The sequence below is a fragment of the Prosopis cineraria genome, unplaced genomic scaffold, assembly GCF_029017545.1.
Source record: "Prosopis cineraria cultivar Desert tree isolate PC_DT_omini unplaced genomic scaffold, ASM2901754v1 PC7, whole genome shotgun sequence".
Lineage (NCBI taxonomy): Eukaryota > Viridiplantae > Streptophyta > Magnoliopsida > Fabales > Fabaceae > Prosopis > Prosopis cineraria.
The window spans coordinates 28,966,036-28,979,406 of record NW_026555338.1 but is presented as its reverse complement, the minus strand read 5'-3'; the positions used below and the strand labels follow the sequence as shown (position 1 = coordinate 28,979,406).

At 31.9% G+C, this 13,371-nt stretch overlaps 1 protein-coding gene and 1 non-coding gene across 6 annotated transcripts; both read left to right on the top strand.

Moving 5' to 3' along the window:
* The first annotated feature begins 295 nt into the window (after positions 1–295).
* On the top strand, positions 296–368 carry TRNAR-UCU (transfer RNA arginine (anticodon UCU)). The gene has a single exon. It is a non-coding gene; the product is annotated as a tRNA-Arg (tRNA).
* Positions 369–6,695: 6,327 nt separating this feature from the next.
* LOC129316341 (pentatricopeptide repeat-containing protein At3g53170) lies at positions 6,696–13,166 on the top strand. Of its 5 annotated transcripts, none has more exons than XM_054960706.1 (5): positions 6,696–7,109; positions 7,660–8,755; positions 9,204–9,326; positions 9,977–10,172; positions 12,658–13,166. In XM_054960706.1, the coding sequence occupies exons 1-3, from the start codon at positions 6,765–6,767 to the stop codon at positions 9,224–9,226; spliced, it is 1,464 nt and encodes a 487-aa protein (XP_054816681.1). In that variant the 5' UTR covers positions 6,696–6,764; the 3' UTR covers positions 9,227–9,326; positions 9,977–10,172; positions 12,658–13,166. The 5 variants fall into 5 exon arrangements, with proteins under 5 accessions (XP_054816681.1, XP_054816684.1, XP_054816679.1 ...); XM_054960709.1 differs by having other exon boundaries at positions 12,649–13,166; XM_054960704.1 differs by lacking the exon at positions 12,658–13,166 and having other exon boundaries at positions 9,977–10,615.
* Positions 13,167–13,371: the final 205 nt, after the last annotated feature.

The window sequence follows — 13,371 nt, the reverse complement described above, 5'->3', positions numbered from 1 at the left end:
AACTCATTTATAGACAGCTCAAAACATTTAATGAATGAATGAAAGGCACAACAATTTTCAGCTCTGAAGTCAGTGACAAAACAAAAGGGCCAAGGCTTTTAGAAAAGTAAACAGGGCCAAAAACGGAAATATAGATTAGGTATTCCTCACCAGTATGGGATCTCACCCTTAGAAGAATTGGTTACGGTTATCTTGGCATTTCAATTTCACGTACAGTCCATTCGCAACACACAGGGCTTTTGTTTCAGAAAAAGAAAAGCTTATAAAAATTTATATTACGGGTGCCTCACAATCAGCACCTGTGGCCTAATGGATAAGGCGTCTGACTTCTAATCAGACGATTGTGGGTTCGAGTCCCACCAGGTGTGCTATCGATTCGGGAAACGGGGAACGGTGATTGTTTGCTCTAATTTTGGGCCTTTTTTGAATCCCAAACTTAAGAAGATAGCCCAACAAATGAAAGCCATGTTCTCCCTCGTTCATGGGCCCAAATCCTAAAATCCAATTACATTATGGAGAGAAGAAGGCCATAAAAATAAAACTAGAGAGTGAGAGCTAAGGAAACGGGGAAAATCACTCAAATGTCTCATAAAAACATTTAAAATACTTTAAAGTTTCATGAATTTAAGAAATTACTATCAAATTTTAAGAAACTTAAAGGTGAATAAGCCTGAAAATAAAATTACTTATTTACCCTTTAACATTAAAAAAGAGATTTTGCTTGTGCCTGCTTGTCTCATGAAACCCTTGATTAGAGTTACTGAAAATTGTTGCATATCCATACTTGTTGATCACGGTGGCATTAATCAAGTTGGGAGTGTTTCATCTACAATAATAGCATTTCATCGACAGAAAACAATTTTTTTGAGTAAACGATTGGGTAAATCACCAATTAACAGCAGCATATCCATTGTTAGCTAGGTAAATGATTTCTTGTGCGTTAATGATTTTATTATTGTTAAGGGTATGATAATATTTTCTGGGTATACTTGTAAACATTTGGTTTGCAGAGCTAATATATGAAATAATTTAGTGCAATATTGATACATTGAAAAATATCCAATATGAATAACTCTACATGTTATCAATAGTGTTTTCTTGTGTTTTCAATATACTATGAATAGTTATCAATATACTATATTATGTAGGTTGACTTATAAGAATGCAAGTACTACTAGAAAATGTGTATTATATTATGTTTTTTTTTTCTTATGAGACATTTTATAAATTATTCCCAAGCATCTAATGCAATCTTATTTTGTTGAAAAATCTTTGCTATGAAACAACATTGCATCTTGTCAATAGTGGATGAATGTGTTGTCAATACAGCGTGTGTAATTGTCAATACACTGTGTGTGGTGCAGGTTAACCTATAAAATGGCAAGTTCTTCTGGAGAACATATATTATGTTTTTTCCATATAGGGGGGCACCAATGACTAGAAGGCTTCAGGTAGGTCAAAGAATAAAAGAAGGGAATCTTAATTCCAAAATAAAAGGATTTATCATCATGAAAGATGCCATGAGACTATCATACATTCAAGACTTACAAGAATCCTAATCCATGCTAGAAAATATTAGAGACAAATGTATTTTTTTGTTTATGTATCTAGAATTTATTTTTTGTTTACTTTTTTGTTTATTACATCTAATATATTAGCAAATAGCAAATGCATAGCTTATAAATGAAGTGATACCTTGTAAGTAATGACCAGTGGCAAGTACTTAACAGGTTCTTGCACTTGGTTGATATTTGAAGGGAATAACAGCCCTTAGTGCCTCAACACTTGTCAATAGTGAATTACTAACTTGTTAATATAGTTACAACCACTTATCAATTGCCAACAGCAAGTAGTCAACAGGTTCTTGCGCATTGTTGATTTTTAAAGGGAATAACAGCACCTAGTGCCTCAACATTTGTCAATGGTGAATTAATACCTTGTCAATATAGTTATAATCACTTGTCAGTTGCCAACAATAAGTAGTCAATAGGTTCTTGCATCTTGTTGATTTTTAAAGGGAATAATAACATCTAGTGCCTCAGCACTTGTCAATAGCAAATTACTACCTTGTCAATATAGTTATAACCATTTGTCAATTGTTAATGGGAAATAGTCTATAGGTTCTTGCACCTTGTTGATTTTTAAAGGGAATAATAGCACTTAGTGACTCAGCATTTGTCAATGGCAAATTACTACCTTGTCAATATAGTTATAATCACTTGTTAATTTCCAACGGCAAGTGGTTAACATGTTCTTTTAACTGGTTGATTTTTTAAGGGAATAACAACACCTAGCCTAGTGCTTCAGCACTTGTTAATGGCAAATTAATAGTTTGTCAATATACTTATAACTACTTGTTATTAAAGTGATAAACACTTGTCAACATTCAATGTTTGCTACATTCACAAACTTGTAATCAGCATTCATAATAACATTATCAAAGTTAACTACACAAAATGGGCTAATTATATAAAAGGATATGATTATCAATAAAATTATATCCTAAAGTTTTATAAAAAATCTTTTTACAAGACACATCAAGCAGTCTATCAAATCCTAACTTCTCTACCCTTTTCATAATTTCTCATTTTCCTTCACATATTTTGCTACTTCACTAAATTGACTAGGAAAGCAGTGTGTATGGATGGAATAGTATATTTCTTCACCATTGTCATCACTTTATCTTCCATCTTCCTTTATCTAAAAAAAAAAATAGAGAAGTTCAATTAGATATGTTGAAAAGAGATTTTTGCATACTAGTCATTAATACTAAGTTCCAACTCAGAGATTTTTGCATTGGCATTGTTTATCAATATCCATAAAGAAGAAGAAAAGACAAGTCATAGAGGAAAATAGTTCACTAATTATGATGGTTTACTAGTCAATAGAGCATATTGTTGTTGTCAATAGAGTTTATGGTTGTAGTTATTGGAGTAATTAGTTTTTATTTATGGAATAAATAATTTTTGTCAATAGAATATATGATAGTTGTCAACAAAAAAAGCAATTGTTGTCAATGAAAAAATTCATAGATATTTAAAATTACAAATTTTTAAGCAGAATTGAGAATTTTGTCATCAATACACCAACATCTTGATAAGAAAAACCATGATTATATTTGATTACAAAAATCTTATGCATAGCTACACTTTTGTAACAACTAAGAAATATACTTGATTATTTATAAGTCTTCAAAGATGAAAATTGAAGCAAAAATGAAAATTTAGTACTAATTTCAGAAACTATTCACATAACCTTAGTCATTATACAACAGATCATTATCTCCTTTCTTCTTTCTGTTTACAAACAATTATACTAGTATCCTTAAGCAAGTCAAGAGTATATCTTCTTTGGGATCTACAAATTTGTTTGCCAGACTAGACTACTACAGAGAAAGTCCGATGATGGCGGTTAAGGCATATTTGAGTTAGTGAAATAGGAGCTCGCTGCTTTCTTTATTTACTCCTTCTAGTCTTGGACTCTCTGACAAGAGATGTTATAGTCTTTTCTAACAGAATGCGACTGCGAGAATGGTGGTCAGCGATGAATTTTAAAGATGTTAGAATGAGGAATACAGAACCGTCCACTGTGGGTTTCAGCTTTTGTGGGTTAGTGAGAAACAGAGTAATTTTCAAGTATTTCAAATACAAGGCAAATTGATAATTTTATTTTCAGATTTATTCACCCTTAAGTCCCTTGGGATCTAGCAATGATTTCTTTAATTCATGATACCTCAGTGTATTTTAAATGCTTCCATAAGACCTTAGAGTGATTTTTCCAAAAAAAAAAAAACTTTGTCCTAAGGAACATTCTTCGTATAATATAGAATTTGAAGTAAACTCTTCAATTTATAATTTCTAAATAATGTCATTTATTATAATTTTTATATCGGTTACTCAATATATTCTTTAATAAAGAGAGGTAGACTAGTTGTGAGCAGCTAATTACTAAGGGTTAAAGTACAAAAATATTTATAATTTTTTTAGGAACTTTTGATATTATGAAGTTAGCAATAGTGCACGGATATCATTAATTTTATGAAAGAGACTAACGCTATCTAATCTGTTAAGTTTTATCTTTAAAATTTAACGATTAATGTTAAACTATTTAAAGAGGCTGATAAAAGTTGGACTCTTTTATAAAATTAATAAATATTTATGTATCATTATTGATTTAAACATATTAGAAATTTTTGGAGAAAGAGTTTATGATAATTTTTTACCTTAATCCACAAGTAAATATCATTTGAAAGTAAGTATTCATACTTAATAGGAGTATCAAGAATAACATCATCATCATTTAAATGATATTCTTGACAAGCCAATTAGCACAACAATTTGCTTTCTTAGTCATGAGAGTAAAGGTGACAATCCAGTTATACATGAGATCTCAGATTTCTCTTATCCAATTGATAAGTGAGTGGTGCTAAAAGCATTCTCAATTGATAATTCTTAAGACTTTTGATAAACTTTTGATGAACTGAAAGCAATAAACTTTGTTTGTGTCCTTAGTTCTAACCAAGTCTCAAACTGATTTTATAGAAGCATGATGCATGTACCCTAACATTTTTGATAAAACTTGTGATTAAATATCATTTATATGAAAGCCTCATATGTAGTTCCATTTCTTTGTCAACGAAGCCATTATTATTCAATCTAGTCTAACCTTCTTGTGGTGTTCTCTTTTTAGTGTGTGGGAGTCTCAATAACTTTGATTAAGATGCTCTTCAAAAATTGAGCTTAATGTCTTTGACAATATTTTAGGGGGAGGAGAAACCAATATCTCCATCAATACTTGTTTCATTTGAGTAGAGCTTATTACATCTATGCCGTCAGAAGAGAGAGAGAGAGAGAGAGAGATATATATATATATATATATATATTAATATACTGTAATTTTCAACATCATTCTCAAGTAAAGAGAGAAAAAATATTAAATCTAACAATATTCAATGTTGATGATGTCTTAGTGTATACTAAGTACTCCCTGATCCTATTTAGAAGGCACTTTCTTATAGATTCATTTGGTTCTATTTATAAATCATAATACATCTTTTTAGGTAATATTTAAAAAATATTTTTAAAATTATCTTTCAAATTAATGTGACACTACTTTTTGAATTTGTTATATAGATGCATATTTAGAATTCTACACACTTTTATTCCTTATATTTTTTTGCATTGATATTGATGAGGTTAATGAAAATAACTTATAAAGAGAACTGGAGGTAGTGGACCTAGGCATAGTTGAGGGCAGGCAAGTGCCCCCACTCAATTTGAAAAAAATTTACAAGGAAGACGCGAAAATTTTAAAAATTTTCCCCCACTATTCTAATAGTTTTGAACCCACTAAACCCAAATTAAAACATATTTGAGTTCAAGAAATTTTTAGGTCTTTTATATTTCACTCAAGTTTGAAATGTTTTAAATTTTGAGTACATTATATTTAAATTTAAGTTATTTTTATGAAAATATCATTTTAATTTTTTCCTTTCTTAATATTATTTTACAAAACTAAATATTAAATTATTTTTTATTATTTTTAAATTTTATTTAATTATGCCTCCTATTGACTCAGGATCTTGCGTCTGCCACTTGCTATAGGAGTAAATGTTGTTTGCATTGCCAAACTGAGTTTTTTTTTTTTTTTTTTACATGTTCGAGGACTTCTTTGGTTTTCCTGCTTTCTACATTGACTTTTGTGGATTTAAGGATACCAAAATTGTTTGGTTTCCATGGATATTTTTCAAAGTTTATTCCAATAGCACGATCAGAAAGCTTTAAACATTACTTTTTCTAGATTTTACATTTGAAAATGAAGCCAATTTAAATTGAAAGTTGAAAAATAAACTACCCCACTTTATCTCCCATTTCCTAAGAACTCTTTCGTCAGCCTTGTATTTCTTCTTGTGGGTTCATGAGCCTCTCTGTACAGTTGTAATTTAACTTATTTTTAATTTAAAAACAAAATAAGGTCATCCAATATCTCTCAAAATTTAAAATAAATGGGTTCCATTGACCAATTTTTTTTTTGAAAAAATAGATATAATCAATTTTTACATCATGCTATCAACAATGTTTAATAAAATCAATTTTTATACCATGTTAAATTTTATTCTTAAATATATAGAATTGTTTATAATTTTTTTTGCATATCAAATTTTATATACTAAAAATTTCATATTACAAAATTTATGTACTTTTGAGTAATTATATATTTAAAAATATTTTTCATTATATATCATTTAAACAATTTTCAGTTTATTAAATTAATTTTTGAAAAAAATGTATCTAAATCTAAATTTTATTATAATAATTAGTTTTTTTAAAAAATTATTTTTATTAAATGAACTTTTAACAAATTAATTTTTGACTATCTAAACAAACATAAACATTAAGTATTGTAAATGGATTCTGAAAATAATTTTTTTTTTCATTAAAATAAACTTAACAAGAAAAGGATTTTGGGATGGTGTTGGATGGGGTTTCCAAACACCCCAAAATCCTCTTATCTATCATAATCACAATAATATTAAAAATAAATCATCCCCATCAAGTGAATTGATAAATCATTGACAGGTTAAAAAAAAATTAATAAATCACTGAACTAACACTAATTTAATCAAATATTTTGTTTAGGATTCATGTAATAACGATATTGACTATTTTTTTTCCATCACAATTCATAATTAGATTATCTCTCTGATTTTCTCCCCCTTCAAGCCATTGTGGTCCTTGTCCCCATCGTCTTCTCCCGCAACTGCAATGGAGCTTCATCTCCTGGCGGATCCCAATAACTTGTGCTGCTCATCTTTCTTCTACTCAACGCCCGCTACCCTTTTCGCGAATGTCCTGAATGAAAAACCTTGCAACATCCCAAAGCTACGTCGTTTCTATGTCCAGTCATCGAAGCAAGGCTCCAATCCCGTATCCTCTGGGCTCCAGAAAGACCCCAAGAAGGCCTTGTCTCGGATTCTCAGAACGGAAGCTGCTATTAGGGGTGTTGAGAACAAGGCTAATTCTAGGAAGTACAGACAGCTATGGCCCAAGGCTGTTCTGGAAGCTTTGGATGAAGCTATCAAAGAAATTCGCTGGGACGCTGCTCTTAAGGTTCGTGGTGCTTCCCTAAGTTCGGGTTGTCAGCTTATTGGTGACGCCATTTGTTTGTTGCATGGATTGGTTTCACAGTCTGTTGTTTTTTTTAATATTGCTTCTGTTAGTGTTATATATTTTATTGCATCAGATAAATTAGTTCATATTGTGATTCATGAATACGGTTATTATTGAATGTAGTCAAGAACCTTTATCGATTTGGTGACTTCATCTTCGATCTCCTATCAAACAAACAGTAATCTTAGTTCATTTTTAATTTTGAAAATTTGCATAGTCTATTTAATTTGTTTAAATAAAAAAAACAGAATTTTCTGATGTTACATTCCTTAGTATTTTGTAATTGACAACGGCGACTTCCCTTTATGCCACTTCTCAATTCTTTTTTTTCTTTTTTTTTTACTTTGGGATCACTACACTAAGTGTCAGCAACTTAGCATTGCTGCCACTGTGGGAGGCACATATGTCAATATTACTTCTGGGCCATAAAATCTGGGATGAGATTAACTTAAGCCTTCCGATATATCTTGAAGAGATTTCCCTTTTGCAGATTTTTGCTCTTCTCCGTAAGCAGCTTTGGTATAAACCAAGATGCCAAACATACACAAAATTATTGATGATGCTTGGCAAGTGCAGGAAACCAGAGGAGGCCAGCCTGCTATTTGAGGTCATGTTGTCTGAAGGGATCAAACCTACTATTGATGTCTACACTGCTCTTGTAAGTGCTTATGCTCAAAGTGGTCTACTTCATAAGGCATTTCATGTAGTTGAAGATATGAAAGCAGTCACTAACTGCAAACCTGATATATATACATATTCCATTCTTCTCAATAGTTGCACAAAACTCCGCCAGTTTGATTTGATTGAGCACATTCTTGCTGAAATGTCATATCTGGGGATTGAAAATAATAATGTGATATACAATACCATTATAGACGGATATGGGAAAGCTGGTATGTTTGAGCAAATGGAGTATTTTCTGACAAATATGATTGAAATCGGCAACTGCCATCCTGATGTTTTTACGTTGAATTCTTTAGTAGGAGTCTATGGAAATAGTGGGCAAATTGAGAAGATGGAGAAGTGGTATGAGGAATTTCTGCTAATGGGAATAAAACCAGACATCAAGACATTCAATATCATGATAAGGTCCTATGGTAAAGCAGGCCTCTATGATAAGATGAAGTCTGTCATGGATTTCATGGAAAAGAGGTTTTTCTCTCCAACAATTGTAACGTATAACACAATAATTGAGGTGTTTGGGAAAGCTGGAGAAATCGAGAAGATGGATAGATACTTTAAGAAAATGAAGCATCTAGGAGTGAAGCCTAATTCTATAACTTACTGTTCTCTGGTCAATGCATACAGTAAAGCTGGGTACATAGAAAAAGTTGACTCAACCATGAGGCAAGTGGAAAATTCTGATGTAGTATTGGACACTCCCTTCTTCAATTGCATGATTAGTGCCTATGGTCGAGCTGGTGACTTAAATAAAATGGGTGAGCTATTCCTGGCAATGAGAGAAAGAAAATGTGAGCCTGATAGCATCACATTTGCTAGCATGATCCAGGCTTATAATAGACAAGGCATGACAGAGGCTGCTCAAAAGTTAGAAAACAGGATGATTACCACCAAAGATAGCTTAGGTATGTTAAATTTTATGCTATTTTTCCTTTCTTAAATTCTTCTCATTCTTTCTTTTTCCCATTTGGGAGAATTTGTCTCATCTTTTTAGTTTTTATCAATCTCTCTCTTCCATGTATGAACTTGTGCATCTTTGTGCTGGACTAGAGTTAGTATCTGTACCTTTTAACAATTTCATTGCGAGTTCCTGTGGTACAAATTACCCTTGCCATTACATATGAAGTAGGAAATAGATGTTGCCAGTTCCTAAATATGGCCTTCTCTCCTTTCCAGGCCTTTGGTTGATTATCCAATCAGGTTTTAATTTCATTTATATGAATACCGCCAATGTGTTTTTTAATCATGAGATTCACTAAAAAACCACTCATGGAATAAATTTTTTTCTTTTATTTGTTCTTGTTCCCATATTTAATGCAGATTCTGAATTTCTCCTTGTGTAATGTTTATCAGGCACTAAGTTGATCAGAGGCTAACATGTTCAATTTGATGGAAGAATTACTTTACAATTTTACAGTGCACAATGCACACGTTCCATGATGACCTGAGATGCAAAAGATTTGAGAACCCTAGCAGGTAAACAAAGATATTTTCAGAACTAAGTGGTTATTTTGGCCAACTTGTTACGTCAATCATTTTCACTACGTTAGTTATGACTTCAACAGACATAGAGTTTGACTGGTTTTAATATGATTGAAACTGGAAGGATACAGCCTCTTGTTTTCGGATATTATAGAAGACAGAGAAAAATCATATAAATTTGCTTACCATAAATTAATTTTTTGTGGCCAAAGTTTGCTATAATTCTATAGATTATAAATGGCTTAGTCTTGAAGCCATTATTCATCCAGTCTTTTGTAAGTTTCTATACAAATGCGAACATTAAATAATTTCTTTAAAATGAAAAGCTTCCATACATAAGCTCTTCTATGAAAATGTACTTGCATTTTATGACCATGCATGTGAAGAGGCCTCAACTTGGGAGTTGTAACTCTCTTTTTCCCTCTTCCTTGAGTGGCTTGCCTTCTGCATTTCCCAGAAGCCATGTGAGATGAAACGGACACTCTACAACGTTCATCATTCAATAGGGTTTTTTTCAGCTGAAGAAACTTTTTGTGGAATGCTTAATTTTAGTTTCTTCTAGTTCTGTTTACTTTTTGCTATTAACTTTGTATTACATGCTGAAATCATATGATTTGTTTTAGTTTTCAAGTTATTTCTTATAGGTGAATCTGTCTGGAAATGGGCAAGGCTTTGTTATCAACATGGCACTGGATTTCATTGCTGATGTACCTAAACACCACCAAGTTTGATTACATAGCCCCCGTCACACTGACTGAAAGTTGAACCTGGAAGACTACAAGTTTTGTTGATGTGAAGTGGCTGCACTGGTTCATGGATGCTTTATTGTCTTTCCTGAAGGTAATACTTCTTGCTCCCACTGAGCCCTGCTGTCCCTCATTTAATAAGACGAATTATTTTCCCATAAGCAAATTACATATGCACTTCGATTGTGCCTTTTAGCCTAGTATAGTATTGATTGAGCTTAATGCATGGGAAGAACCATCTGTTCATCCATCAACTTAATACTTGCTTCATGGAGACAGACTTTGTCACCATTGTGCAAAATGTTTTCTTCATGTTTGAGCACATAGCTGTAAATCATAAATGAACTTGAAAGACTAAGAACCTATTTGGTTTGTTCAATCAAAAGGCACTCTCTTTTGCACAAAGATCGGCATAGGTAATATTTATTATATCCTCGTTTTCATTACTTAATAGTGACTGATTATGTTTATATCTTTTTTTCCATTCAAGAGAAAAAGTGACATTTGTATCTATAAAATCTTTTTAATTTTTTCTCATTTCATTCCATTCAACTAGCATTAACTACCCGTTTATTGTATGGGAGCTTTAAATTAACTGGACAAATTTAAACCATTTATTTGCTAGAAATATCAAATAACATGAACAAATATGTAATATATATAATTCACTGGTTGTTTGCGTAAACTAAGCAATCAAAAGTTGTCAACTTATTACAATAATGTTCAACGCGGTAAGTTGAGTTGAAGATCCATCCCAACAATGAATGAATTTCAACGTCTAATCCTATCCAAATCATGAAAAATCTCTCTATACACTACATCTGCAGTGGCATTTTTGGCTATGTTGTCACTACCATGCACAAGGATTTTAAGACATTCCAATGACCGAACTCTTGAGAGAGCAATATATAACTAGCCATGAATAAATACAGGCTTTGTCAAGTAAAGTCTAACATGCGGTAGAGATTGATCTTGACTCTTAGTGATAGTCATAGCAAATGACAAAGTCACAAGGAATTGTCTTCTTTATATTCAAAATGGCCATCTATTTTTAGAAGGATTCATATCCATTTTGTGAATAAGGACCTTTTTGTTTGGTCTAGATCCTTTTAATGTGATGGCCTCGATTACACCTTGTCCAAGTTTAGCGATTCGTAGTTTAGTATCATTACATAGTCCTACAGCTTGAATAATATTTTTGAGCAGCATAGTTGTTGCACCAACCTTCAAACTAAGTTTGTGTGGAGGCAACCCAGAGCTATTAATGGAATTAAGGAATTCTGTATTATATAAGTCATCAAAGCAATCTTTGTCTTGGGTTGATTTGCAAGTAGAATCACAACTGAAAAATCCAATGGGTTTACCTGGTAATATTGAGCACAGATAATCATTCACTTGATTTATTGCATCAATTATGGGTGCTAGTATTGCTTTTTCATTGAAGTAGTCATTATTTGATAACTTGTCTAAAATATCAGAATACGTTTCATGAACAATCGCTTGCAATGGGTCTATGTAATTTATAATCAATAAATCTGTAGGAATTTTTATTTTTGCTATCCCATCTTGTGGTAATCCAATCTTTCTATCGCCAACATCTAATAACCATTGAGAAAATTTCTTTACCTTCATTTGATCGTCACTCTTATTTGAATCCCAATTTTTTTTTTTACCAAAAAACATTTAATCAATTTGGTCAACTGACAAGTTATTTTACTTCCAGAGTACTCCTGTCTAAAGCTGGAAATACGGGCGGGCCTGGTCTTTATGGGCTCGGCCCTCTAGGGCTTAAGCCATAAAACCCGGTTTTTCATTTTGACCCCCCATTTTTTAAGCCCGGCCCTTATATTCAGGGCTCAGGCCAGGCCCGTAAGCCCTTTTTTAAAAAATAAAAAAACTAAAATAAAATTAAACATTATAAATAAATTAAAATATTTTAAAATTAAAAAAATTAAAATCATCATAATTTTTTAGAAATTAAATAACATACATTAGAAGTCTAGTAATAAAATTTAAATCTTCATTTAAAAAATAGTTCATTTTTTTATAAATATACAAACATAATAATTATAGAAAAATAAAAAATATCATAAATTTTATACTATACACTGATATTTATTAAATTATATGAAATTAATTTTAAAATAAATTAAAATTAATAATAATATAATGTATGTAGGATCAGGTGAGCAGGTCATTAATTTCAAACACGTGTTTTACTAAAAAAAATAATAATAAAAATAATATAACAGGGCTTGAAGGGCAGCCCGGACCCGAGCCCTATTTTACAGGGCTTATCAGGGCCTAACCCTCAAGTCCGATTACTTTAAAAAAAATTTATTTTCAAAGCCGAACCCTTATTTAAACAGGGTTTTTAGGCCTGGCCCTCCAGACCCGGCTCTTATTCCCGGCTCTACTCCTGTCCTTTATTTAGCAAGATCAACTATTTTCCTATGAGCAAAATGCAGATGGATTTTTTTATTTTCACTTGAACTAAATTTGTGTGGAATCTTTCATAGAAGTCTGGAGGAATATAAAACTTGTATCTCGTTAACTTGAAACCATGTTAGTTCTTCCAGCTGCTGCTCGTTCTTGTATCAGATATCAGTTCAACAAGTTAGTATGAGCTCTTGGGCAGTACGTGAATCTTTGTATGTTCCAGGCATCACAGAAAGCTAATGAAATCATCTGGTCCAATATGTATGGAAAATTGCAATCTTATTTTCTATAAATGCATAGGGAATTCAGGAGCCTAAATTGTTAATACGAGATGAATAGCTATGCCTCTATTATTTTCTATTTTTCTGGGCAATGTTAATGAGAGCAATTTGGTTATTTGAGCAAAAAAACTCCACCAACAACTGGAACAGGGAAAGGTGGTCCAAATAAGTATTTATGGTTTAGGATTTTGAGAATCTTTTTCAATTTTTGTTCCGTTGGGCCTTTAGTTGGACTTCAATGTAGTACGAGTTCCCACTTGCCAAAATTCCTCTTGGAGGAAAATTTAACACCTTGGTGTCTTGTTAATTTATGACTGTAATGGATTTGAGGGTTTCTAGTTTATGAATCCGTTTGGTTCTCTTGACAAGGATGGCCGAAAGTGGCACTCAATAGTCAATGGTTTACGGTTATTACTAGATATTCATGAGAAATCAAATTGGTTTACACTTAACTGCATATATGTCATGAAAGTACATAACACTCCATAGTTTCGATGCCTAACTAACGACACATCTCTTTGGACTTCAACCAATAGGATTGAGTTTAATAAAAAAGGATTATTTTTTTATAAC

What these genes read in the sequence shown, in the direction of transcription:
- LOC129316341 (XM_054960706.1), top strand. Translation starts at nt 6,765, where the DNA reads ATGGAGCTTCATCTCCTGGCGGATCCCAATAACTTGTGCTGCTCATCT. An exon ending in GCTGGGACGCTGCTCTTAAG is followed by an intron (nt 7,110 to 7,659) that starts GTTCGTGGTGCT and finishes TCCCTTTTGCAG; the next exon opens with ATTTTTGCTCTTCTCCGTAA. An exon ending in TACCACCAAAGATAGCTTAG is followed by an intron (nt 8,756 to 9,203) that starts GTATGTTAAATT and finishes AATGTTTATCAG; the next exon opens with GCACTAAGTTGATCAGAGGC.